Here is a 27,881-nt window from a genome sequence, read left to right on the forward strand (position 1 = left end):
TCTGTCCCAGTCTCTCCTTCCTGCTTGTCAACATCTCCTGAGGATTCCCCATTCTGTGCTGACCACAGGAGAAAATCTGCCAGAATTCTGAATAGATGCTGGGGCTGGGCACCAAGGTGAGGAAGCGAAAGAGGGAGAGAGAGCGCTGGGAGAGAACTGTAGTTTGATGCTTAGAGTTGTTAGGACACCCTATTCCCCTCAAAGACTTAGAATTCCCAGTCCCCTGTGAAGACGGATTGATTGTTAAAGCCGGGAGCTCACTGGAATTGAGTTCTGGAATCTCTCAGGTGGGCGCCATTATGAGAGAACAAGGGAAGAAATCATGGTGAGTTTTGGCACCTCTTTTTCTGGAAAAATAGCACCGGGAATTGTAGGAGGTGGGCAAATAGGGGTCTGTTAAAGAGGTATGATAGTGTTTTAAATGTATGGTGCAGGGAGTTAGGATTGCAGCTTCAAGCAGCTCAGTTTTACTGAAAGCATCCACTTGAGATTACTGACCAACAGGGACATCTAGTGGTCATTCATTGTAAAACTTTCCATTCTCTCTGTGTACAAATTATTTATTTACTGTGTAGAAGAAAGAAAAAACTCAAACCTGCCCATCTTCCAGAGAGTGCAAAATGCCACATCTAGCCTGCCTTCCATTTTATCATCATACCAACCCTAGGAAGCAGATTTATATGAGGGAGCTACTGGCCCAAGGTCACCCAGCAGAACTTTGGGATTTGAACCTCCAAACTCCAACCACTACACCACTACACAACCCTCATGATAACATGAGGGTTGATGTAAACCTAAGTTCGGTTGGCCTCCATGAGGGACGGAGCCCTGTGGAACGCCTTACCTGCAAACTCCAACTGGAATTGTCCCTGCCATCTTTCAGGGGTCTCCTGAAAACTGCACTGTTTAGACAGGCCTTCATGACAGGGTTTTTTTTCTTTAAATGAACCAGTATGTACTGATGTTTTTAGGTTGATTTTACTGTATTTTACTGTAAGCTACCTTGTTATATTTTATGAAGGAGTGGATTACAAATTTTCAAATAAAATAATAAATACAACTCCGGAAAGAGTTCATCTGGCTGAACTAGATGCTAAATGAACAATTCTACCTCTGGCTCCCACAAAAAAAACCTGTTCTGGTAACAGGTGATATAAAGCAGAGAACCAGCAAGGGGAGGGTGTGCTTAACCCTTTCCCCACCCACCCCTAATTTAATTTATTAATAGGATTCTCTTCCATTCTTCCTTCATGGAACTCAAGGCAGCCTACATATGGTTCTCAGGTGATTCCATTCAAGCACTGAAAGGGCCCAGCTTAGAATAGAGAAGATATTCAATTTTGCTTGCATTTTAATGAAAAACTGCCTAATCTGCCATCTCGAACCAATTAATGAACCAAAGCACAGCTATCCTTCGAAATTCACACTTCTCAGAACACAAACCCAAAACATTCCTCTTTATTTTCAATCTCTAGGGCTGGGTTGGAGGGAAGCAACCTGGAAAACACGACTCCGGAAGCATTGTATAACACATCAGAATGAATCCAGCTGGTCTGGAAATAACCTCAGATTCTGTGGGGTGATGAGGGAACCTGTGGCCCTCCTGATGATGTTGGACTCCAATTCCCATCAGTCCAATCTAGCATGACCAAAGGTCTGGGGTGACCGGAGTAGTAGTCCAGCAACATCTAGAGTGCCACAGATTCTCCATCTCTGGTGTAGGCCATACTGAGCTTGATGGGTTACAAGTTCCCTATCCCCGGAATAGTTTTGTTATGAATGAATCAATGTTGAGTGGAATGTCCCAGCAGTGTATTGCTCTTGCTCTGTTAGGGAGTAAATCAGTGACTGAATGGGCATTTGACTTCTGTCTTTGCCTTTTGGGACATAGTGGCATGTGGAATGTATATGTGCTCTTACAGATATGCAGGTAGGTACTGAGTTCGTCTTTAGGTGTGGTTCAGACATTGCTGTTTAGTTGCAGCACTGGCTGGGAAGACTTGTTATTGGTGATCTCTCAATAGGATTTCCACCCATGTGTTGGCATGACTACCAGAAAAATCGGGAAGCAGGTGAAGAGATCTCCCAAAAATCCTCAAAATGCCTTAAAGGAATGAGGATGAGTCCCATTCATGACATTCTGAAAAAAACTGTGTGTATAAACCAGGTTCCTGAGGATAGCTATTCCTGAATGCTACTAATTTCCAGCCCTCAGAAGAAGACAGTGAAGGAGGAAGAATGGATTTGGGACAGAAGTGCACCCAAAGTACCTGGGGGCAGAGTCAGACTTCTTAGGTTTTAATTAGATGCTTCTCCCCAAAGTCTTCCCCCCGGTCCCTTTTGTACTGCTGGTCCAGGCAAGATGAAAAAAGTTACAGGAAGAGAATCAATATTATTGTCTCCCTTTGCCATTTCACTGAGGCGGCTTCCCAACAATAGGAGAAATGAAACCCCCAAAACACTGAATGGGAGATCATCATGGAGGGTTGGATCCTGAGCCAGAGAGTTCCAGGGAGCTGTTCTCCAGGGCACCATAACCATTGAACTTGATCATCTTGACAGAATCTGGCAAGCTGGAGAGGAAGGAGGGGCGAGAGGCAAACATGTGGCTGATTTCCATAAACGTCTTGTTTTTGGTCTCGGGGATGATGAAATAGACATACAGTGCCACCAAAAGGCAGACGCCACAAAAGACCAGGTAGCAGAAGGCACCAGCAGACATCTGGGAATGGAAACAAAGAAGAGTTCAGATAAGCAGAGGGACGTGAACAGGCTCTACCCAGTCCTCATCCATTCAGTTGGTTCAGTGCACTCCAGCATTTAACCCTCTCTGTTAGCAAACCCCAGCATCTCCCATTCCTCATCATCACAGGTTACCTTACCTATTAAGGCCTCTTAGGAATATAGGAAGAGGCCTTACATCAAGTTCAGGCAATTGGTCTGTCTAGCTCAGTATTGTTTACACCTAGGGTTGGAGAACCCTTTTCAGCATTTCCTTTTGGAAGCCACATGGAAGGTGTCGGGTGTGAAGAGGCAAAAGTGAGCGAAGCAACAAATATAAATATTGCCACTGTACACTAGGCTAGTTTCTGAACATACTTATACATCTCTCGCTATCCTCCATCCAGGCAACAAAAGGCATGGTCAGGGAATAAGCAAAAACACCCAAGAGGGTGTGAAGCAGAGTTTGTGAGAGGCAGGGCATGGGAAGAAGGGGTGTGGCTGGGGATCAGGTGTGGTGTAGGAAGAGTTCTGAGGGCCATGCAGAAATGCTTTGAGGGCCACATTTGGGCCCTGGGACTAAGGTTCCTCACTCCGGTCTACGACTGGCAGCAGCTCTTCAGGTTTTTGGGCAGGGTTTTCCCTGAGCCCTACTTGGAGATGCTGCAGAATGAACCTGTGACCTTCTGCAACCAAATCAGTGGCTCTGCCACTGTGCTATGGCTCTTCCCCTTCCTTTTGATGTGTTTCCTTCTGGCCCCGAGGGGGATTTAATAATGTAGATCAGGGTGGTCCAATGCACGGCTCTTGGGGCCTTTTTTGGTGGCCCTCGGCAACATTTAATGCTCTCCCCCAGCCCTTTCCATGCCTTCTCAAATCCGGTTAAGTGAGGTGCTGGGCCTCACTTAGCTGGCTTTGGGAAGGCAGCACGAGGGGGGTGGGGCAAATTTTGGCCTCACTCCCCTCCCCCCATGCAACAAGGCAGAGTGTGGCCTGTGAGTCCCGTGTCAAACCACTATTGCAGCCCCCTTGCTATAAAAAGTTGGACTGTCCTGATCTAGATTACACAGTCCTAAAATTTAGTACCAGAAGACTCTTAATTCCGTGCCTGAAGTGAATTAACATAGTTACATACACACACCTTCACCATATACCACTGGTACCTCAAGGAGTGCCAGATTACTTTTCTGGCCCTTCAACAGGAAACCTTCACTTTGGCTTTCCTGTGTTGTTTACATAAGAGAAGGCCTGGTACTTTCAGACTGCAATGATTTTATGTCTTGGGGCAGGGAATGGCGTTTACAAAGCAATGGAATTGGTGTGCCATTTGGCGCATCCACGTGATCTGATTAGGGAATAACTTGTCAAGACCAGATGGCTTTGTTGCTGGTTCCCCCTCTCTCTCTGTGTGTAATGTGACGAAGAATACAACTGGTCTTGTGTTTCTTTAGAGCGGGGGGTAGACAATGTGGTGGCCTTCCAGATGTTGCTGGACTACCATTCCCACCATCTTGCTGGCCATTGGCCATACTGGCTGTGGAGGGGAGTTTGACAACATCTGGAATATAGAAAGCAGCCTTTCACTGAGTCCAGCCATTGATTAATCCATCTCAGAACTGTTTACACTGATTGGCAGAGGCTCTCCAGGGTTTCAAGTCAGAGCCACTCCTAGCAGGGCCAGCCTGAGACATTTTGCCACTGTAGGCAAAACACTCCACTCCCTCTTCCACAGATCTAGGTCCTCACCCCCCCCCCTGCTGCCAGCCCCGTCACAGCAACAGCAACAGCACCCTCACCTGCAGCTGTGCCCATGCTGCTGCCTCAATGCAGCAGCAGCAGTAGCAGCAAATGGAGGAACGACAAGGGGGTAGTGGCAGCAGTGAGGACAATGGGGCTGGCAGCAGTGCAATGGGAAGGTGGGAAGGGCGAGGGGGTTGGATCCGTTACTTGAAGCAAATGGCTTCATCTTGTCTAATGTGTGGGCTGTCCCTGACTCAGCGCTACCTGGGACAGATCCTGAGACCTACTGCATGCAAGGCACTACCCTTCCCTGGAGGACCACCCCTGCTTTATGCAATATATAATAAAGGTTCAATACTATACCCCTCTTATAGTTTCTTTTGGTACTGATTTTGTTGCTACCATGGGGGCACCAGCTTTGCGATGGCAGTCTTCTCCTATTTGGTGCCTCCCAGATGTTTTGAGCTACAGTTCCTGTCAGCCTCAGCCAGCATGGACCACAATGGTGGGAGAGCTTCAGTCCAAAATGTCTGAAGGGCATGAGGTTGGGAAGGCTGGTTTACTGTAACGTGTGTTTTCTGCCACTCAGAATGCTGGAGCATGACACCATCACCACAACCGAGAAAGTACTAAGCTCTTTCCCCATTTCTAGTAGAAAGTTCTAGGTCACGCAGAAATACAGCATGTGGTTCTCCTCTGTGCTGTGTCCTGCAACCACTGCTAGAAGGAACCTGCCATGAGAACCACTAGGCATTCTATTCTCTTGCCTTGCTGGTCAGGGGACCCTGGAGCCTACCAGCCGCTCAAAGGGGCCCAGTATTACCTGCAGGAAGGGAAACACAAAGCCAACAGTGAAGTTGGAGAGCCAGTTGAGGGACCCACCCACAATGTAGGCCGATGGCCGGTGCGATTGCTTGAAGAGTTCAGCTGTCATCAGAAATGGAACCCCAGCTGTATGGGAAAGACGACACTCAGAATCAAATAGGCCAGGCTAGGCTTTTAATCCAAGCTCCTGTCATAGCTGCCAAGTTTTCCCTTTTCTCACGAGGAAGCCTATTCCGCATAAGGGAACTTCCCTTAAAAAAAGGGAGAACTTGGCAGCTATGGCTCCTGTTAGTGGAGCCAGACTCTCAAAGCCAGGGCCTGCAAATAACCCTTGCAAGGGTGAATCTATTTCAAACCATTAGGTTCCCCAAAGTAGTTTATTATTATTATTTATTAAATTTGTATACCACCCTATACCCACAGGGCAGTTACAACATAAAAACACAAAATACATAATAAAAATAAAAACAACCCAGCAATAAATCTTAATTATTAAGATTGACATTGAATAATGTTGCACAGGAGGGGGCATTTATTTTGCTCATTGCTGCCCTCTGCAGGGACAAACTGGAAGATCACCTGTACAGACAACCACTTAAATTTAATCTGTTTTAGTATTTCTTTATTTTTTTAGTATTTAGTATTTTAACTTTTGCATGTTTTAAAGCATGGTTGTGAATTTTCATCTAACATTTTTATCTTTTTATAAACTGCTGTGAGTTTGGGTTGTTTTTTTTACAACCAAGCGGTGTATGGATTTAAAGAAAGAGAAAAAGAAAGAAAGAATTCTGCCACATTTTTGCCCCCAGAACAGGGCAAAACACATAGTATACAGGATGCAAAAGCCATTAATCAAACTCCCTGTCTTCTACTTTTTGCACTTCTTTTCACTCAATCCATTGCTGCTTTGTCACTCAACTTAAAAAAAACACACCAAGCAATCTCAGACTATCATGGTTGATGCAGTAAAAGTGATGATGTTGGCTACATGGCAAAAACAGTGAGGAGGCCACACTAAGCTGCATTGCTCTAATCTGGCTCTATCTAGGCTGCCAGAAGTCACATGGAAATGTTTGTTGGAGCGCACATCCGACTGAGATCAGTTGAATAGGTGACATCCACACCTGAATGTGCACTTGGGTGCATACCAGGCAAGATGCACATCTGAGTGAAGATGTGGCCTGTCTGCACTACGTTGCTCTCAATAGGTTGCGAGCATGAATGCACATTCCAACACATGTTCTGGTGCATCCAGAGCTGGGAGTGAGGGCAAAGCAGCATAACGGCAGCAAAGCAGGATTGTCTGCCTAGTTTCCAAGGCAACAGAGATGTGGTCCCTCTCCCCCCACAACCCATAAACACTTCTGCATGCTTTTGAGCACCCCCTCTAATTGCTGCAAGTGAAGGACTGCTTATCAAGGGGCATAAAGACGTTCACAAAACTGCTCTCTGGTTCAGCGCAGCCCTACACACTTGCATATATATGGTGATGCTGATGACAGACACTTCTTTAACAGAAGGAGCCAAGACCTTGTGCTCCTGCAACAGAAAGGTTTCAGATCTCTCTGCCCTAGTGCATCAAGATCTGCCCTCTTTACATGGTGGTAATTTATGCAGCATCACTTTCAGGAACACAAGGAACTGCTTCTTGAAGTAATAATAATATTTGTTGTTGTTGTTGTTAAAAATAACTACTAGCCTTAATAATACTGGGGGGAAATCCATCCAGGGATTGTTAAGAAAAACCCCTGATTGAGCATTGCTCACAGATCACCCAGAGTGGGAAGAGAGATATTTTTATTTTAAAAGTCAGATTCATCATTGTTTGTGAACAATGAGCCATTAAAATCCTAATTAAAGATGTAATTACAGCGAATAAATTCTGGGCCGACAATGAGTTATGTATCTGTTGGCAGCTGCACTAATACATCAATTGGGTAAACCAGCAGCCGCCTCGTCCATCATATTTAGAGAGCTCTGCTTTGGACCTTTCGTTAGCAGAAATCGCAGGAGTTGCCTCTGAAATCCAAAGCAATTCATGCCGCACCAGTTTTAGGGCATGGCAGGTGGCGACAGATTCAGATTCCCACCAGTGGCCTGCGGACCATGATCCTTTGGGTACTCAAAATGCCAGAACCAAGCCAGGGTATGCCTCTGAATACCACATCCTGGGAATCAGAAGTGGGGGAGAATGCTGTGGTCGTAGCCCTCGGGTCCTGCTTGCGGGCTTCCCACAGGCATCTGGTTGGGAATAGGATGCTGTGAGAATAGGGTGCTGGGCTACATGGGCCATTGGCCTGATCCAGCAGGTCTCTCCTTACATTCTTAAGTCTATATTCTCATATTATTGGTTAAGAGCAGTGTAGAAGTGTTATCAAACAAACAAACAAACAAACAATGTCCTCAGCACTTAGGACAATTCAAATAATGGGGTAGGAGAGCTTTAAAAAAAATCACATCTGGCAACCAATGTGCCCCTTTGGTTTCAGATAGTACCCAGGTAAAGGGACCCCTGATCGTTAAGTCCAGTTGCGGACAACTCTGGGGTTGCGGCGCTCATCTCACTTTACTGGCCGAGGGAGCTGGTGTTTGTCTGCAGACAGCTTGTAGGTCATGTGGCCAGCCTGACAAAGCCGCTTCTGGCAAACCAGAGCAGCACACGGAAATGCCATTTACCTTCCCGCCAGAGCGGTACCTATTTATCAACTTGCACTTTGATGTGCTTTCGAACTGCTAGGTTGGCAGGAGCTGGGACCAAACAATGGGAGCTCACCCTGTTGCAGGGATTCGAACTGCCAACCTGATCGGCAAGCCCTAGGCTCTGTGGTTTAAACCACAGCACCACCCACGTTCCACTAGTGCCCAGGTAGACAAGTTTAAAAAGCCCAGGTGTCAAGTTTTCACGGCCCTCTAGCAGTTATGGTGGCTCATTTTCCAGAAGTCATGTATTTAGCATAAACACTGGAAGTCACCTAGAGCAAAATATACACCAGAGTAAACGCAAAATACATTACTTCTGGTAAATAAGCCACCATAGCTGCTAGAGGGCTGTGAAAATTTGTGTCCCCAGGCATTTTAGACTCTCAAACCAAAAGGGCACATTGGTTGCCAGACGTGAAATATACTGGCATAATATTCAGCTCTCCTACCTCGCTAAAAAGAAGAAAATTCATTGCACCACTCATTGCATCTCCTCTAGGGCCCAAAATAACTGAATTCTACCAGCAAATTTCTCGCATACATTCCCTCACAGTCCTGTTCTTGGGGCCCTGAAGCTCAGACCAGGTTTCCTGTGATCTCAGCCCCTCCACAGCTTTGCTGGTGCCCAGGGATCTTGAAGAGGAGCTTTGTCACCCTGTTATTTCTTTGGATGCCTCCGTCTGGCAGCGGAAACGTACCTGGTCCCATGCAGAATCCTGCAATGATGCCAATGACACATGCCACACTGACGTAACGCATCCAGGACACAGTTGCCTGTGGGAAGGACAGCAGGCTATTGAGAGAGTTTACACAAATGCAGCCGGGCCCCTTTGGCTCACTCTCAGCTCTGAGATTCCACCACTACATCCAGGCCTGCATCCTACAGCTCCATTGACCATACTCAGTCCCAGTCTGCAGGCTGCTAGCTGTGCCATTCCTGTGACCTTTGCTTGAGTAGGCACAGCACCCTGCTGTCATAGCTCCAAGCTTAGCTGTTTGCTTCCTAACTTAGCTGGTGTCCTCCACCTACCTACCAGAGATGGTCGTTCTCTTCCATCTCCTGATTCTCAAATAAACCTGCCCCCCTCATCCTGCCCCCTTGCACTCATTCCTGTTTCTGTGTGAGGTCACACCTGGACTTGCACCAATTTCATGAACTAGGACCAAGCCTTGCTTATGTTTACACTTTAGCATTTAGGTGTGAAAAAGGAAACCAGTGGTATAGATATAACAGGATAGAACAGGCACCCCCAAACTTCAGCCATCCAGATGTTTTGGACTACAATTTCCATCTTCCCCAACCACTGGTCCTGTTAGCTAGGGATCATGGGAGTTGTAGGCCAAAACATCTGGAGGGCCACAGTTTGGGGATGCCTGGGGTAGAGTTTCTGAGGATCCACCAGCACTCCTGATCCCACTGTGCAAACTGAAGCACAAAATCTTATATGCAATGGGGCGGGGGCGGGACTGCAGAGATGTTGTCAGCCATCCATGGGTATATAAGTGTCTATGGGGCTGTTCCTACCTGCAGAATCAGGGACAAGGTGATGCCCGCACAGCAGATGCCCATGAAAGAGAACCCAACTATGATGAGAGGGCGACGTCCCAGCTTCTCAATGGTGAAGCACTGTCAAAGAGAAAGGGGGAAATTGAGGATACAGGTTGCTGGCTAGTTGTATTAGGGTTTTGCACGTGTCTCTGTCTGTAGTGAGATGGAGAATTTGTGACCCTCCAGGGCTGGTTCTACCATTAGGCAGAATGATGCAGCCTTGGCCTTTTCTTCTGTTGAAGGACAGAGTTGTGTGAGCCTTGCAGCCTGTACCTGCCTTTCTTGGAGGCAAGGAAGGACACTGCCTCATTGTTGGCATTGAAGTAAGATTCAGTTGCTGGTCCAGTTGGCCTCTGAACGTGGAATGGGAGAGGAAAACATTTTATACCTTGCCTCAGGCAGCAAAGTGTCTTGAGCCAGCACTGCCTGCAGATGTTGTTGGACTACAACTCCTATCATCCCTGACTATTGACCATGCTGTTTGGGGCTGATGAGAGGTGGTCCAATAATGTCTGGAGGGCCACAGGTTTCCATCCCTGGTCTCTGCGATTCCCCCAAATATATACACAAAGTATACAGACAAGCTTATTGTGTAGACACCAACAGTACTGCATGGAGCAGCAGCATCCTTAGCTACGTAGACAGTGCATGGATGCAGAACCATCTTGTCCCATTGCTTATACCAGTGGTGGCCAAACTTGGCCCTCCAGCTGTTTTGGGATTACAATTCCCATCATCCCTGACCACTGGTCCTGTTAGCTAGGGATGATGGGAGTTGTAGTCCAAAAACAGCTAGAGGGCTAAGTTTTGCCATCACTAGCCTATACAATGGGGCTGGAATGCCAACCATTACAAATTCTGGGTTTGGTTCCAGGACTAGGGGAGAGTGGAATCCAATATGGGATCCAGTATGCCCTAGTCATATGCAGGGCATACGTTTGTGCCCCAATGCAACATCTAGCCCCTGCCCCACAAACATTTGTTCCCTGCAGGTGTGTGAGAAGGAAGCCCCCCCTGCTCACGAGTAGGGGCTCCTTGTTTTTAGGGCACCTGGTTGTGCTGGTTGTACTGTATATAGGGCATAGCTTATATACTGGGCTTCTACACACAACATGTGGTGGTGGTGGTGGTGATGGGGATCTGACATTTACAGCAAGAGATCTGACATTGTTGGAACATCCATGCAGTTGTTCCCAAGTTCACTTCCCAGCATCTCCAGGTAGAGCAGGGAATGTCACCCTGTCTGAAGTTCTGCCCATAGAGAACTGCTGCCCATAGACAGTGGCTGAGCAAGATGAACCAATAGCCTGACTGAGTATGTGTCATCTTCCTTATGCTTGGCATTGTCTCCTGCATTCTATCTTGCAATATCGAATAGTTTAGGTCAGAGGCAGCCAACATAGTACCCTCCAGATATTCTTGGACTCCCAACTCCCATTAGCCAGGGCCAACATGGCCAAAGTAAGGAATGATGAGATTTGTAGTCCTACTACTACTACTTATTATTTCTATACCACTTTATAATTTAAAGGGGGGGGACAAAGCGGTTTACAACGTACATTAAAGCATCAAATAAAACAACCCAGAATAAACATTACTGAAGAAATTCAAATATAAAGAGTAACATAATTAGTAGGAAACTAAATATTATCTTAAAGATTTCAAAATACTGTAAAACATGACAAAGGAGGTCAACATATAGAAGGCACAGCATTAGCCTGGAAATGCACAATCCTGGTTTTATTCCTAGCTTTGGGAAGGGCTTTTCATCCACTGTATTATGAGGCAGCTGCCACTGAAAAGCAGAACCGTTAAGTTCATCCCTAAGAGAAGAAGTGAGGTCGTTTTCATTAAAGCTGATGGAAAGGGGGCTCAGGAACAAACTTTTGTGTATGTACCCCTGGCTCTGCTCCAGCTATGGGAGCAGTTTGTGGAAGGAAGGAGGGTATCCTGGGAGCCAGAAGCCTATGGTTGTGATGGCGTGTCTGTGTGTGTGTGTGGAGAAGCTGCCAGAAGGAAGCCAAAGCAGGAAAGCTGCTGACAGCAGAACAAATGCCTGTAATTTTATAACCAACCTCAGTGCATCCATTGGGGGCCGTTTTTGTCGGCACTCAGGAGCAATCAGGCTGATGGAGCGATGAGCTTGCCGGAGTTAGGCATTGCTGATGGGCAGCAAAGGCGGTTGGTGGGCGGGTGAGCTATGTGCCTGTGTAATAGGGAGAGGCACAGGTCCGACATGGGCAGCCCTGGGTGATATTCAGCTGGAAATCTGCCCCAGCTAGGCTGAAATTTGGAGTCAAAGGGACGGTGACAGCTGGAGTGAGCACCCTTGTTGCAATAAGACAGCTACAGGATGCATTAGGTATGAGATCGTCCTGCCATTTATACCTCTCGTCTAACAAGCAAACCAACAAACCAAAATGCCATACTGGATGTGTCCTGCAAATCTGTTGTTTATGTAACTATGCTTGCTAGCACCTCTTGCACCCCTCAGAAGCCTTTGCTCTACCTGTCTGCTGTATGCAAACATATGAGCTATTAGCGATAATCAGAAGGGTCCTTTTGACTCATCTCCCAAGGCAAATCACCAGCGTTACAAATGCCTGGCTGTTGCAGGAAGCAAGCAATCTGATTAATAAATGACTTCTGTCCTCCTACAATACTGCGAGTCACTGTCCACAGACAGGAGGTGCCATTGATTATCCTCCTCTCTGTGATAAGATGACTGGGGGTGATGAGAGAAGGGGCTGTGACTAAGTCTGCGTAATGATTTAGCCCTTGAGTTTGAGAGACCAAGCTGAGGGAGGCTGGTTCTGTGATCCCTCTGGCCTCCCAAGCCACAAGGCAAAACGCCCCACTCTTCTGTGTGCTGCTCTTTAATCACAGAGAATCTAGCAGTGCCTTGTCTACTCAGAAGTAAGTCCCACTCTGTGCGGGACTAGATCAGCCTTTAGCCTGACCCAGCAAGGCTCTTATGACTACAACGCTCATCATCCCTGATTATGCTAGCTGGGGCTGATGGGATGTGGAGTGCAACATCTGGAGGTACGGTACCACACAGGCTGCCTCCATGTATAGGATCGCAGCCGATGGCCCAGTTCCCACATTGCCCACTTGAGGAAGAAAGGCATAGAACACAGTTCCCCTTTACCTATAAGTAGACTTGCTGCATGGTCCTCATTCCCTAGCTCCAGTGGAGAATGAGAGGCAGCTGGAGAGATCTTCCAAGCTGTTGCTTTTCATTCTGCCTGTGCCTTGACTGATGCTCTGTTAAGGAGAGCACTGCCACACTCAGCAGGAGAGGCCCAGAAGAAACATAGCTAGGACAGGAAGGAAAGTACTGCTAGCTTAGGCTGCGTACACACTGTACATTTAAAGCACATTCCTGCCATCCTGAGAATGTTAGTTTGTTAAGAGTTATGGGAATTGTAGTTCTGTGGGGGTAAACTACAATTGATGATGTTCAAGTGATGTATGGAAGTGAGAGCTGGACCATAAAGAAGGCTGGTCGCCAAAGAATTGATGCTTTTGAACTATGGTGCTGGAGGAGACTCTTGAGAGTCCCATGGACTGCAAGAAGATCAAACCTATCCATTCTGAAGGAAATCAGCCCTGAGTGCTCCCTGGAAGGACAGATTGTGAAGCTGAGGCTCCAATACTTTGGCCACCTCATGAGAAGAGAAGACTCCCTGGAAAAGACCCTGATGTTGGGAAAGATTGAAGGCACAAGGAGAAGGGGACGACAGAGGACAAGATGGTTGGACAGTGTTTTTGAAGCTACGAACATGAGTCTGACTAAACAACAATTCCCAGGAGTCACGGGGGGTGCTTTAGATGTATCAAGCCTCATAAAGCAGTATCTGGTGAGTGCTGGGGGCAAGTGAGCAGTTCTCCTCTGGTGGCTATGTTTGGCAGCACAAGGAGCAGAGAATGAGTGCAAGAAAAGGCTCTTTGCTAGGACCAGACAAGCAACCTCATAGGTTCTCTTCTCCAAGAGCCCAGCTATGAACAATATCCTTCCAGTTGAAAATGGGTAGAGAGCATCCTGAAGGAACCAAGAGTGTGCCCTCCACACTGGAAAGGAGTTAGGAAATTATTGCCCTGTCTCATTATGAAAAGTACACACAAATCTATTCTCTCAGTGCAAAAGGAAAGCAAAAGGATGTTGCCCTCTTAAAGGACAAGCCAAACTCAAAAGAGATTTCCACACTTACGCCTATCAAGCCAGCAACAACCTCAATCGCACCCGTGCCGACCGTAGTGTAGGGGATCTCTGGGTCAGGGATGCCGGCATTCTCAAAGATGACATTTGTGTAAAACCAGATCTGTCAATGAAGAGGAGAAATCATAAGCAGAGGGGGTAGATGTGGCTTAGAAGAGTAGGAAGGACAATGGCATACCTTGTGAGGATGCAAGGAAATCCAGGGGACGGCTATGCAGGGAACTGCTGCAGAGTTGCTTGTGTTAGCACTCACAGACCATTTCCTGCCTATCCTCTCCATTCATGCCAGTGGGACTTAGCAAAGACAGTTTGAGGGTCTGAGTTCAAATCAAAAATTAGCTGGAGGCATGCCACTTTTCTTCGTTCTGTAGCACACTTGTAAAATAAGAAAAATCACCTTTTTGGGCTGCTTATGGCTACCATTTGTATGCTGATACTAACAGCACTTTTATTAAGATATGAGTGCCTCATTTTTAATCGCCCAACCCCTCCCTCCCAGGATTAATTATGCTCTACCATAAATTATAGTAAATCATTTTAATGCATGATGTAAAACATGAGTGAAGAGCCTTTTTCTGCTATGGGCTGTATTTGCTTGGGAGTACCGTAATCTGTTAAGGGCTGCATATCAGTGGTAGGCAGGGCTAGAGTGAAAAGTACATGCGGGACCCTTCTCCCTCCCTCCTTTTGCAAGCAGAGTGGGTGTCAGTAAGGCTCTATTCAAGGCACACAAAGCCTGGAACTAGCTTACAAAACCCTAAAAGGCTTGGGACGAAAGTACCCAAGAATGTCAACCACCTCAGCCTGTTGGCAGTGCTGGGTGCTCCCTGTGACAGGGTCTCGGTGGTGGTAGCTCCCCACTATTAACGTTGTGGTGGAATTTTAAAACATTCCTGTTCCTCCAGGCATTTGGTGGCTGAAAAGCACTGTTTCCGGCAACCATGGCATTACTAGCTGTGAAGGGGATATGACTGTTTTACAAGGTTTTAGATTTATTTGTTTGTTTATGCATTGTTTTTCTGTCTTTGCAATTTGCCTCCATTTTGGGAGGAAAGGCAGTATGGAAATTTAAATAAATATTCATGATTTGGGAGGAGCAACAGTAACTCTTGACTTTTGGCACCTAGCTCAGAGTTCTTTGGCTCCAAGCAGGGACGGCGGTGCAGATACATGGGGGAAATACGCCCACAGGTTTAAACAAGGGGAGAGAGCAGTGAGGTTGGAACACTGTTGTGCTTGAATGAAGGTGCAGGAGGCACAGGCCAGCCCAGCGGCCTTGTGGCAGGGGTGAAGAGCCTGGGCGTGGTGATCGACCCTGCAGCCCTTACCGCGTCAATCCCCGAGAGTTGCATGCCCATGTTGATCACCACGACAGAGAGAAGTTGCCATCGCACAGAGGGATCCAGGAGCAGGTGCCACACAGACACCGTCTCCACAGAAGCCAGTGAGCGCTTCTCCTCCTGCATCTCTTCGATTACGTCCTTCACGTCGTACTTGCCCAGGAACCAACGCAGTGCTGTAGGATTAAGACAACGCGGATGAGAAAAGTATCCGGGACAGGGATGGCCAGCCTGTAGGCTGTGGGTAGCTCTGCCAAGCAATGGCAAACTTTTCTGGCCCCTCATGGCCACCCCCCAAAATATTTCCAAGTGGTAAGGAATGAAGACCCTTGCACTTCCCTTACCATCAGTAGCTCCAAGGACGTTATTCTTCTCAATAAGAAGGTAACGGGGGCTTTCTGGAAACCAGTGCAGGAGGATCAGCTGCAGGAAGGCAGGAACAACCACCAGCGAGAGGAAGAGAGGCCAGTAGGCATCCTAGGAGAGATGAGAGGGGCTTTTGCAGCTTCTTTCTGGCAGCTTGTGAAACACAAAAGACTTGATAGATTAACGGCTCCTTTTCTGCAGCCCTTTCTCCATCTTTCTCCTCACAGGGTTATATAGGAAAGCCTACTCCTGAAGGGTAGGGACCCAGGTGGCGCTGTGGGTTAAACCACTGAGCCTAGGGCTTGCTGATCAGAAGGTCAGCGGTTCGAATCCCTGTGACGGGGTGAGCTCCCGTTGCTCGGTCCCAGCTCCTGCCAACCTAGCAGTTCGAAAGCACGTCAAAATGCAAGTAGATAAATAGGAACCGCTACAGCGGGAAGGTAAACGGCGTTTCCGTGTGCTGCTCTGGTTCGCCAGAAGTGGCTTTGTCATGCTGGCCACATGACCTGGAAGCTATATGCCGGCTCCCTCGGCCAATAATGCGAGATGAGCGCGCAACCCCAGAGTCGGTCACGACTGGACCTAATGGTCAGGGGTCCCTTTACCTTTACCTTACTCCTGAAGGGTATTGCTAGGGTTGCCATATTTCAAACTTTTGGCCAAAGTTGTTGAACTTTTTTTGCTGTTTTTGAGCTATTTTTATGGGAAATCGGCAAATAACACTGCCGACGTGGACTGCCATATGTCCGGATTTTCCCAGACATTTTCACAATTTCTGTCCGGATGCTGCTGCCGAATGCAGTATTCCAGATATGTCTAGGAAATTCTGAATGTATGGCAAACCTAGGTACAGTGGTACCTCTACTTACGAATAACTCTACTTACGAATGTTTCTACTTATGAACGGAGCTCCGCCCGCCATCTTGGATGCGGTTTAGATAGGATTTTTTCACTTACGAATTTTTAGATAAGGTTGATTCGACTTACGGATTTTTTTCTCCCAATGGATTCCTATGGGATTTGACTTACAATTTTTTTCGACTTACGAATATGCGTTCAGAACGCATTAAATTTGTAAGTAGAGGTACCACTCTATTGCATCACTTTGGCTGTGGTGGGTGCATGGTTAGAAACAAGAATGACCTGAGCAAGATACTCCCCTCCTATACCACATCTGTCTCCACACACATTCTCCAACATAATCCCTGATGGCTCCTATTTTCTCTATGGCAGAAACTTTTTCTCTGGTATAATGGCTAGATTTCTTTATAACATTGTTATGGTCTTGCTATCTGATTGCTGCTGTGGAGATTAGCATTTGTTAATGTTAAAGGAGGCAGAATGAGTTATTAAGGTTTGTTAATGGCCAAGAGGCCAAGCATACCAGCAGGCACATCTTCTGTTAGGGAAATTAGAGCTAAAATGGCTGGGAATGGCTAGGAAATAACTGGAGACACCTCTGGGAGGGGAAGCCCTCCATCTACGCCCCATGTTCACCTCCATCTATGGTCAACTTGAATATTTGTAAATCAATATAGCAGAAACATATTAACTCGCCATCCATCTCTTCTTCCCAAAGAGAATCAAAGATGGATAAGTCATTCTCCTAGAACTTCTCACCACTTGAAGAAGTGGGGAGCGCATTTTAAAAAAAAACATGTTTGGATTCAAGATGGCAAAAGCCCACCTGCCTTTTCTAAACCAGAGGGATAAATGGGGGCAGTGGAATAAAATGCAGCTTTGTTGCTCTTTTTGACAGCAGAGGTGATGGTGTAATCTGCTAGAGTGGTATTTAGCAACAGTGTGAGCTCGAGGATTGGAGGACAAGTCTGTTAGGTAGGCTAGACTCAGACAGTGATTTGCCTTAGGTGATTCAGTGAACGTCATGTCTGTAAGTTCATGTCTCCCCATCCAAAGACCAACATGTTCATTACTACACCACCTTTTGCTAGCACACTCTTCTAGGACTCTCAGCTGTTCCCAGTGGTGCCCTTCCCATCCTGTCATCAGTTTACATTCTGACAGCAACAAAACTAGCAGGCCTGGGCATTCTATGCAGAGAGCGGCAGGCCTGGGCATTTACCTCTCCCAGCAGCTCTGGAAGGCCCAGGACTTGGGCAGAAAAGACCCCCAGACAGATGAAAATGCTTGGTACAAGGCCCAAGAATCCACGCAGGTTCTTAGGGGCAATTTCTCCCAGGTACATGGGCACCACACTGAGACAGATTCCTGGTAGGAAGAGGGAAGAAAAGGGAAGGAAGGTGGTGAATGACATGGCAATCAGCCAGCAGCCTCAGATATCTAAGGGCTAAATACCTTCAGGAACAACTAAATCTACATTAACTTCCCGCAAAGTAGCCATATGGGTTCTGTTGCTACAAAGAGGCAGAATAATGTAGGTAGCCGTGTTGGTCTGACGCAGTGGAAATATATATATATATTGTCCAGTAGCACCTTAGAGACCAACTAAGTTTGTTCTTGGTATGAGCTTTCGTGTGCATGCACACTTCTTCAGATATGAAGTGTAATTTTTTATATATATTTCTGAAGAATAATGTGTCATCTTAGCAACTAGTTTATTGTGGAACAAGATTTTATGGGCAGGGCCTAATTCAGAAAGTGCATGCAATGAATCCACATTCAATAATTTGTGAATATTCCCACTCACTCACTGTAGGTGGTAACTCAATTCTAATTCTCTGAATTAAAAAGCATGTTCTTTTGCTTTTCAAATCAAGCTCAATGTGAAATGTCATGAGCAAGAGAGGCAGCAGTGGCTCTAATAATCTATATATACAGTACAGATATGCTTTTTGAGATGAATACGTAGCTTTCAGTGGCTGTGCAATACCTGGACCCTAGAGGAGAAGGAACTACACTAGAGGAGGAGGAGACCCACACACAAAGTGAGGTAGTCTGGGCAGAGACATTTCTCTTACCAGAGTGAACGCCGGTTATGAAGCGTCCGAATATGACCATTTCAGGTGATTCCAAGTAGCGACTGAATCCCATTAACATGCCAGCCAGGAAGACGAGGATGTTGCTACGGACCAAGGTACCATTCCTGGTAGAGAGGTCATTGATTTTAGATGGTTTCATTGAATCATGGAACCATAGAATTGTAGAGGTAGAAGGGAACAGAGGGTCATCTAATCTCAACTAGAACATACATGACAGATGGTCATGCAACGTCTTTGATTACAAAAAGTTCCGAATCAAATATTTTGTTCCATCCCCACTCCTTGAGGACCAAGGCTGGCTCACACATGAGGCAGGTTGAGGTGGCTGCCTCAAGTGGATCCATAGGGGCAGCTGATCCCGATGTAGTTTTTCCCTCCTTGCTCCTGAGGTAGATATTCACTCACCCATTCTTCCCTACCAGGGAGAGAGGAACCATTTTCTGGTTCGCCTCAGGTGCCAAAATATCTTGGGCCAGCCCTGCCTAGCACTCTGCTCTCTATTGCAACAAAATGCCCATCTGGCAGTCCCATAATTGCCCCTCTGCCCCCTTCCTTCCTTGGTGCTTCTAACTCCTTTCCCCATTAGAATTGCTTTGCCAGATCCTAAGGTCTGTAGTCAGAGGTGGACTGACTAGCCAAATGGGATGTAGATCAGAGATGGCCCTTCAGACGTTACTAAACTATACCTTCCAGCATCCCTAGCCATTGGCTATGCTGACTGAGGCTGATGGAACTTAGAGTCCAGCAATGTCTGGAGGGCCACAGATTCTCCATCTCTGACGCAGATGATCACTGAGCAACCTCTCAGCTGGATGAATTGTTGTGATATCCAGAGTTTAAACAGAGACATGGTTGCTTGCTAGAGCATATGGAAATTGTTCTGATTACCATCAGAGTTGAGATTTGGCAAGTAGCTTCAACTCAAATTAAAACTGGGATGTGAGTTGAGAGGCAGGCACAAGGAGTGGGTCTGTTTTTGACAATCATAGCGTTATCCCAGCTGACACAACTGTTCTACATTTCTTTCTATTATTTATACACCCTCTTTAACAAAATATGTTTCCAATGAGCTTCAGGGACAGTTAAAGTGTCAGCTTAACACATATTCAGAACAACCCACGGTAAAGAATAATCATGCTCCCAAGTGTTCATTCCTGATGCCCTAACAAAATAAATACTTTTAAAGAACATGTCTCAACTGAGATGTCAAAGAGGGCCATAAATTAACTGACAGTTTTTATATCTATCGTCTATCTTTGCCTTCCAAGAGTCACAGGTTCAATTCCCAGCATCTCCTGGTAAGAGACTGGGAGTGACCCTTGCCTGAAGCCTATGCTGCAGGCAGTGTAGACAAAACTGAGCTGGATGGAATAAGGCAGCATCCAATGTCTCACCAGTGTAACCAAAAGTCAGTCTAGTCAGTATCTTGCACTGTTGTAACCTCCTTGATCTTTTAACTGTTTGAATTCTAGAATCACTCCTCCCTTGATCGCATTATCCAGCTCAATTTTAGCTCTGTCCATAATTGTCATGATGTTGAAGGCTAATGAATTGGTCACATCCATGGGTGCTGCAGCTTTCAATGGGAAGAGAGAGGCAGTTTCTGGCTTGCATGCCAAAATGGAACTGGATTATGTAGTAGTACATTCCTGCTGTCTAAACTCTATGGGGATTAATGTGTGTTTTGTAACATTTGTGGGGGGACTTGGGCATGATACCTTCTCCTGGCCTCCTCCCAGAGAATACCTATCTCCTCCTCACTGCTGTTGCCACTGCACTTTTGCTTGCACCTTCCCTTTGGCCACAGTCCGTACATCTGTCCAGTGGGAGATGGGTCAATGTGGTCTAAGGCTGCGTCTTCTGCTCTTTCTCTTTCCTCTTTTGTCACTGCTCATTGGCTTAGAAGGGACAGGAGAGCAGGCAATAGTGGCAAGGAGCAATTGCAGCAAGGCTAGGGGTTGTCCAGAGGGATGTGGGTGCTCAGCTGTGTGGAACTCAGTGCCAGCCATCCTTGCTTCCCTCCACATTGAATGGGTGGTGTATCTGTCAACACATCTTGGCTATGAATTGGAAATTCACTCTGTTTTTGGCCCTGCCCTTACCTTCCATATTGGGTTACCAGTATTCCCACAGGCAGGGATCCCACCAGGCCTCCCAGGGCAAAGACCGAGACAGTCAGTGAGTACATGAGAGTGAGCCGCCCTGGAGCCAGGCCCGCTCCATAGCGCTGCAACCATGTCGCATTATAGAAGGCTTTGATGTGCTGCAGTGGAGGAAGACACAACATGCAATAAAATTGTGGGAGTTCTAGATTTGTGTTCACCATAATCAGATTTTAACCACAGGATATTTGGAGTCTTGTGATGTCTGTGGGAGACAGTAGCAACCCAAGTGAGGTCCTGGGAGGAAGAGAAAGGGGACAGTTCAACATGGCGTATCAGGCCAGGAAGTGGAGAGAGGGGCATTCTAGCTCAGCAGAGGATGGAAGGCTCTATGACGGTCAGTGTGTGCACTTTCTGTCTGAATCTTACCGCTGCTGGAGAGTTCACCACAGCCAAATTGTAGCCATACAGCATGGATGACCCAAACGATGACAGCAGCGTGACAGCCAGCAGAGGGAAGGTGAGGTGCTAGGAAGGACAAGAATACATGTCAGATAAGGAGGTGGAAGTAGGTCATGAGACATGCCAAGCATGGGACATTGTTTTGCCACCAAGAGTTGCTATAGATTGATGAACCTACATAACATCAGTGGTTCAAAAGTTGGTGCAAAATTCCAGAGGTAGCAGAAGGCAGCAAAGATGCTCATAGGAAACCCTCCACTCCCCCAAAAGAAAAGAAATAGAAACATTCCTGGACGATGGGCTTTGCGGGTTGGTGAATACTTCTCTCTGTGAGGGAGCCTTCCCAGACCCACTGAAAGAAGCGGTTATTAAACCGCTTCTTAAAAAACCATCTTTAGATGCGGCCAATATGGCCAACTATTGCCCAGTCTTAAATCTTCCATTCTTGGGCAAGGTGATTGAGCAGGTGGTTGCTGAACAACTCCAGGCACGCCTGGAAGAAGCAGACCATTTGGATCCCTTCCAGTTGGGATTCAGGCCTCATCATGGGACTGAAACTGCCTTGGTCGCACTGGTTGATGATCTCCGGTGGGCTAGGGACAATGGTGAGAGCTGTTTCCTAGTTCTGCTGGATCTCCCCGCGGCTTTTGACACCATCAACCATAACATCCTTCTGGACCGTCTAGAGGGGTTGGGAGCTGGGGGCACTGTTATACAGTGGTTCCGCTCCTTCCTCCTGGGCCGTGTTCAGAAAGAGGTGGTGGGGGATGAGTGTTCAGACCCCTGGGCTCTCACTTGTGGGGTGCCTCAGGGTTCTGTCCTCTCCCCCATGCTTTTTAACATCTACATGCAGCCACTGGGAGAGATCATCAGGGGGTTTGGGCTGGGTGTTCATCAGTATGCGGATGATACCCAGCTCTACCTCTCTTTCAAATCAGAACCAGTGAAGGCGGTGAAGGTCCTGTGTGAGTGCCTGGAGGCAGTTGGAGGATGGATGGCGGCTAACAGATTGAGGTTGAATCCTGACAAGGCAGAAATACTGTTTGTGGGGGACAGGAGGCAGGCAGGTGTGGAGGACTCCCTGGTCCTGAATGAGGTAACTGTGCTCCTGAAGGACCATGTGCGCAGCCTGGGAGTCATTTTGGACTCACAGCTGTCCATGGAGGCGCAGGTCAATTCTCTGTCCAGGGCAGATGTCTATCAGCTCCATCTGGTATGCAGGCTGAGACCCTACCTGCCCACAGACTGTCTCGCCAGAGTGGTGCATGCTCTAGTTATCTCCCGCATGGACTACTGCCATGCGCTCTACGTGGGGCTACCTTTGAAGGTGACCTGGAAACTACAACTAATCCAGAATGCGGCAGCCTCCTGTCCCGCACAAACAGTACTTCTGTCTTGTCAGGATTCAACGTACTGGGAGCCAATGTAGATCTTTCAAGACCGGTGTTATGTGGTCTCGGCGGCCGCTCCCAGTCACCTCCCACTGAGACCACATAACACCAGTCTTGAAAGATCTACATTGGCTCCCAGTACGTTTCCGAACACAATTCAAAGTGTTGGTGCTGACCTTTAAAGCCCTAAATGTCCTTGGTCCAGAAGGAGCATCTCCACCCCCATCGTTCTGCCCGGACACAGAGGTGCAGCACCGAGGGCCTTCTGGCGGTTCCCTCATTGCGAGAAGCTACATTGCAGGGAACCAGGCAGAGGGCCTTCTCGGTAGTGGCGCCCGCCCTGTGGAATGCCCTCCTATCAGATGTCAAAGAGAAAAACAGCTACCAGATTTTTAGAAGACATCAGAGAGGCTTTTTAATGTTTAATAGATTATTTTATTTTATTTTACTGTTGGAAGCTGCCCAGAGTGGCTGGAGAAACCCAGCCAGATGGGCAGGGTATAAATAATAAATTGTTGTTGTTGTTGTTGTTTTGTTGTTGTTGTTCCTAAGCATGTTTGGTGAGAGCTAAGTTTGTCCAAGTGCTCGAGCTCGGTGAGATTTACTGAAGGATTGTTCAGCTGGTAAAAAGAAGTTGATGAGAATCAGTGGTGACTGGTGGCCCTTGGGACCAGAGGGGCAGACGGCAAGGGGGCCAACAAGAAACAGAGCCAGAGCCTATGACAGGCAGAGATAGCTAAATCTCTATTCTCCTCCTCCCTTATTTCTACAAAGAATAACAGCTAACAAGCAATGCTGCTCATTGATTGGTTTTAAGTAAGAAGGCAGCAGGTGGGGGCTGACTGAGGGCAGACTGAGTCTTAATGGGCCAGCCTCCACTGATGAGAAGACATTGCACATGAACACACTTCTGGTAAGCCGAACCAGCACTGGGGAGACTGTATCGCAAATAAATATAGGAGTGAACTAAGCAGCTTTCACCCCAGTGGTGACTAGTGAGGCATAATTATACTGGAGGACACCAGCACTGGGAGAGGAAGACCCAGCACCCCTACTGGGTGGCATTGCAAGGTAGCAGAAGGGTTATTACCACTGTTCCATGAAGAAAATCAGAATGACAGGTCACTCAGAAAATATAAAAAAGTGTTTCCAAATCTGCCTATGACTGCACTTTCTCCAGAGTACAGAGAACAGCACCACACCATTAAAGGGATTCAGGGAGTCGCTGTTTTCTTTAAGCCAACATTGTGCCCTCTGGATACTGTAACTCCCACCAGCCCCAGGCACTATGCCCAATGGTCAGGGATGATGGGAGTTGTAGTTCAGCAGTATCTGGAGGGCACCACTTTGGCTATCTCTGCTTTAAGCTATTCCCATGAATCATGTGACATCGAGGAATTATTTCCTGGGCTGCCTGTGGTTTGGAGCCGTTCCAGCCAGAAGCTGCCTTCCGCTAGGTATTGCAGAAGAGCCAGCAGGAAGAGAGAGAACTGGACTCCCCAGGATAGTTTAATAGAAAAACATTTACAATCAACATAGGGTTCTAACCACACCCATTAAGGACTGGAACCAATTAATGTTGCACAGTCACAGCATGTGAATGCCTATCAGATAAGCTTTTGCTACTACAGTGGTGCCTCGCTGAATGAATGCCCTGCTTAACGAAATTTCCGCTTAACCAAAGGATTTTTCGAGCGGAGGTTGCCTTGCTAGACGAATGCGTTTTACGAAAAATTCGTCTAGCGGATCGCGGTTTCCCATAGGGATGCATTGAAATTCAATTAATGCGTTCCTATGGGCAAAAAAATTCGAAAAAAATTCAGTGCATTCCTATGGGATTTGCTAGACGAATTTTTCACTATAAGAAAAGACCTGTGGAACGAATTAATTTCGTCTAGCGAGGCACCACTGTATGTGGATTTTGTAAGTCTTGTATACAAGAGAATATAAGCTATTGAGTGTCTAATAAATGTAGCAAAACAACATGGGAAAAAAACCCATCATGGAAATTAATAAAATTGTCGCAGGCTAGTCTATTGGAAAAAGGGTGGATTCCTTGGGGGGAGGATTCTTTAGAACAATTCATGGTAATTAAGAGCAACAGGACCATAATTAGCTAGCAGGAAGTGTGGTAGGAAGAGGAAATCACAGAAACAGATCCATAAAGGGATCTTAAAAATACTTCCAGCTTTGCTAGTCCAGGTAGGTCCTGTAAGGGAATGTGGATTCCAGAGAAAATGGAAGCTGGTAGGACATTAGAAATCAAATCATGGTGAATGCAGGCCCAGATTGTGACATTTAGGGTAAGAATATCCTGGGAAGGCATAATAAATTATCTGAGGTCAGATGTGAATGCCAAGGAACCTTTTTATATTTTTGCACAAGAGTTTATCACCCAGCCTCTTAAAGATTTATTATTATTAAAATATTTGCAATACTGACTTTCTATCACAAAAATAATTCAAAGTGGCTAGGCACAGACAGCAAAATGAGAAGACTCCATAAACACGCATTATTGAAAGTGAAGCAATAGGACAATACAGAAGAGCCCACATTGCCCCTGCGAAATAGCAGCATAATGAAAAGCGCAGCCCTGCAAGGCTGGTATGTTGTTGTTGTTTAGTCGTTTAGTCATGTCTGACTCTTCGTGACCCCATGGACCAGAGCACGCCAGGCACTCCTGTCTTCCACTGCCTCCCGCAGTTTGGTCAAACTCATGTTCGTAGCTTCGAGAACACTGTCCAACCATCTCGTCCTCTGTCGTCCCCTTCTCCTTGTGCCCTCAATCTTTCCCAACATCAGGGTCTTTTCCAAGGATTCTTCTCTTCTCATGAGGTGGCCAAAGTATTGGAGCCTCAGCTTCACGATCTGTCCTTCCAGGGAGCACTCAGGGCTGATTTCCTTAAGTATGGATAGGTTTGATCTTCTTGCAGTCCATGGGACTCTCAAGAGTCTCCTCCAGCACCATAATTCAAAAGCATCAATTCTTCAGCGATCAGCCTTCTTTATGGTCCAGCCTTTTTTATAGCAAGGCTGGTATACAGGAAGCTTAACCTGGAACAACCATAGTAGCAACTAGAAGAGAAATTTTACAGCTACCTAAAGAGGAGGTAGATTCCCCAGAATTTCCACGCTGGTGAAATGTATTTTTATACGTACTGGAATAACTGGCTGGGATTCCCTAGCTTAGCTCATCCAAAATAGACCAGGCAGATGGTAGCAGCAGTGTTCCTTTTTTAAGAATCAGGCAGAGAAATGAGAGGAGGAAATGACTGTAATCCTACAGTGGAGCATCAGAAGTTGCTTGGTGCCCACTGGGACTGGTGGGGTGGAGGGCAGAGAGCCCAACAGAAGGTGGAGCCAGAGCAAACTAATGGTTGCCCCCTTCCTCTTCCCTGCTGAGTTCTGTAAGTGCTGAGACCAGGGAGGAGGAAGCTGACAGCCAGTGCCACCCCTTGAACTGGTTTCAAGTAAGGAGGTAGGCAATTGAGGGCTAACTGAGAGCAGACTGAGTTTGGTGGGACAGCGCTCCAGAAACCCCAAATGAACCAACTTCCACTGCTATCAAGTCCATCCTCCTCAGTATTGCCAACACTGATGGGCAGTGACTTTCCAAGTTTTCAGGTAGGAATCTCTTGGTCCTTCCTGGAGATGCTGGAAATTGAAGTTGGGACCTTCTGAATGGATAGCAGAGCATTCTCCTATGGACCTTCAAGTGGTTCCTCCCATTATCCCTCTCTGTGGCATATGAGAGAGGAGGGCAGCCTAGTATGGATGGAGCTAAGCCATTAAGTAGAGACTTTGGGGTTGTTTCTGTGTTTACAGCAACATGCATCTCTCTCACACACAGTGAATGAGGGAGAAGCTGAGTTCCTCACCCCAGTTTTGGCCCTGATTCCTTAAGCCAGCAAAGCAAGCCCCATACCCTGGGAAGCTGGAAACTGTCACTCCACATATCCCAGAGCACAGTAGCTGAGATTATAGTCTTGGCCAGCCTTCTCAAGTCGTGTACAATTAAAATCCTAGCTAATCCCTTAAGGAATGCTGGACACTGCAGCACGCCAGGCTCAAGGGAGATAACCTTTGTGGCATATAGAAAGCTCTAAAAAAACAGCAACCCACACTTACCCCAGTGATCTTTCTGTGGAAGTCAAAACGCAGGTTGTTGTCCATTTGGGCGATCTCTGTCTTTTATGTCCAGGCAGTACAATTAAGTTTCAGCAGGAAGAAGTGAAGTTGCCTGGCTGAGATCCACTTGCTCATTTCAGTGACCCATGATGGGATTGTCCAGGAGAGATGAAAAACTCAGCAAAGTAATACTCGATGCTGTAAGACCCTCTGGAGGTTCAAGCTACGGAAACGCAGACACACACCTCCCCACCCCACCCCCGCCAACTTACCAAATGACAGACAGAAAAAGCCACAAGCACATGGGCCAAGGCAGTAAAAGGAAGATAGGGAGAGAAAGATGCAAGAGACGGAAGAAAAGTTCTTCATTAAGCCCTTAGAGGCAGTGCTCAATCACATGATGGTTGATGTGATTCGCTTCGCTTGTTTAAGAAAGAGATACAGTACATAGTTCAGAACCTGGAGCTGCTAGGACCTTCCAGCATTGGCAGCTGCCCAGGGCACTGTTAACCCTCTCTGTACCTGGATAACGGTTGTAGGAGAAGGGATTAGCACATTAGAAATGTATAACAATACGGGCCATTGTAAAGTTGAAGGGTGGTATTCAATTCAGCCTTGTTTAGAGTAGATCCATCAAAATTAATTGGCTACCTTAGCCATGTTCATTCATTTCAATGAGTCTATGCTGGAGCTGATGGAAGTTTAGAGTCCAGCAACATGTGGACTTCCTGCCCTAAATGGAGAACATAGAATGGAATCCCTTTCTTTCAGGATTTCATGTCAGGTGCTAGAGGAGGAAGAGGCAGCAATTGTGTGTGTGTGTGTGTGTGTGTACACATCTATATATCTATATACTGTATACAGATTTGGGAGAGATTTCAAGTGGGGGATGTAGTTTAACTCCTTGCTGATTGGGGAAGTCCACTGCTAGGTGGACTCTTAACCAATATCTCTAACTAAGGAAAGTTCATTGCTTTCCAAGGGTGTTGAACAGTTCATACCATCAGGCAATATTTATTAATGTGTGGTCTAAATCCACTCATTAAGTTGAACCCATTGGTTTTGATTCCTATCCCTACACTGTGCAGCAACAGAAGACAAACCTGGCTTCATCTATTTGAAGGTGACTAATTTTGCTTCCTTCAGGCTAAACATGGCCAGTTCCTTCAGCCATTCCTCATAAAACTTGAGGTGCTTCTAGGTGAGCTGCTGATTGAGCATTTATCCTGATTCATTTGTTCACAGAGCAGCTAGACAATGCTGACTTGTTAGTGAGCATTCATCTCTATCTGTTTGCGGGGAGTTTGTTTGGACAATGTTGCATCAAATACTTTCCATAGTTTCCAGTGCATTTCCCCATTACTTTCCATATTTC

The 27,881-nt window shown here is 46.7% G+C and overlaps 1 protein-coding gene across 1 annotated transcript; it reads right to left on the bottom strand.

The window, feature by feature from the left end:
* Positions 1–1,219: 1,219 nt before the first annotated feature.
* Positions 1,220–27,629, bottom strand: LOC118094035 (solute carrier family 2, facilitated glucose transporter member 9). Its single transcript, XM_035133993.2, has 12 exons — positions 26,507–27,629; positions 20,955–21,053; positions 20,526–20,686; positions 18,403–18,527; positions 17,547–17,692; positions 15,442–15,574; positions 15,086–15,273; positions 13,750–13,860; positions 9,512–9,613; positions 8,685–8,760; positions 5,285–5,412; positions 1,220–2,722 (listed from the first exon to the last, which is right to left on the bottom strand). The coding sequence occupies exons 1-12, from the start codon at positions 26,549–26,551 to the stop codon at positions 2,477–2,479; spliced, it is 1,560 nt and encodes a 519-aa protein (XP_034989884.2). The 5' UTR covers positions 26,552–27,629; the 3' UTR covers positions 1,220–2,476.
* Positions 27,630–27,881: the final 252 nt, after the last annotated feature.

Source organism: Zootoca vivipara, chromosome 5 (assembly GCF_963506605.1).
Source record: "Zootoca vivipara chromosome 5, rZooViv1.1, whole genome shotgun sequence".
In the NCBI taxonomy this organism is placed as follows: Eukaryota; Metazoa; Chordata; class Lepidosauria; order Squamata; family Lacertidae; genus Zootoca; species Zootoca vivipara.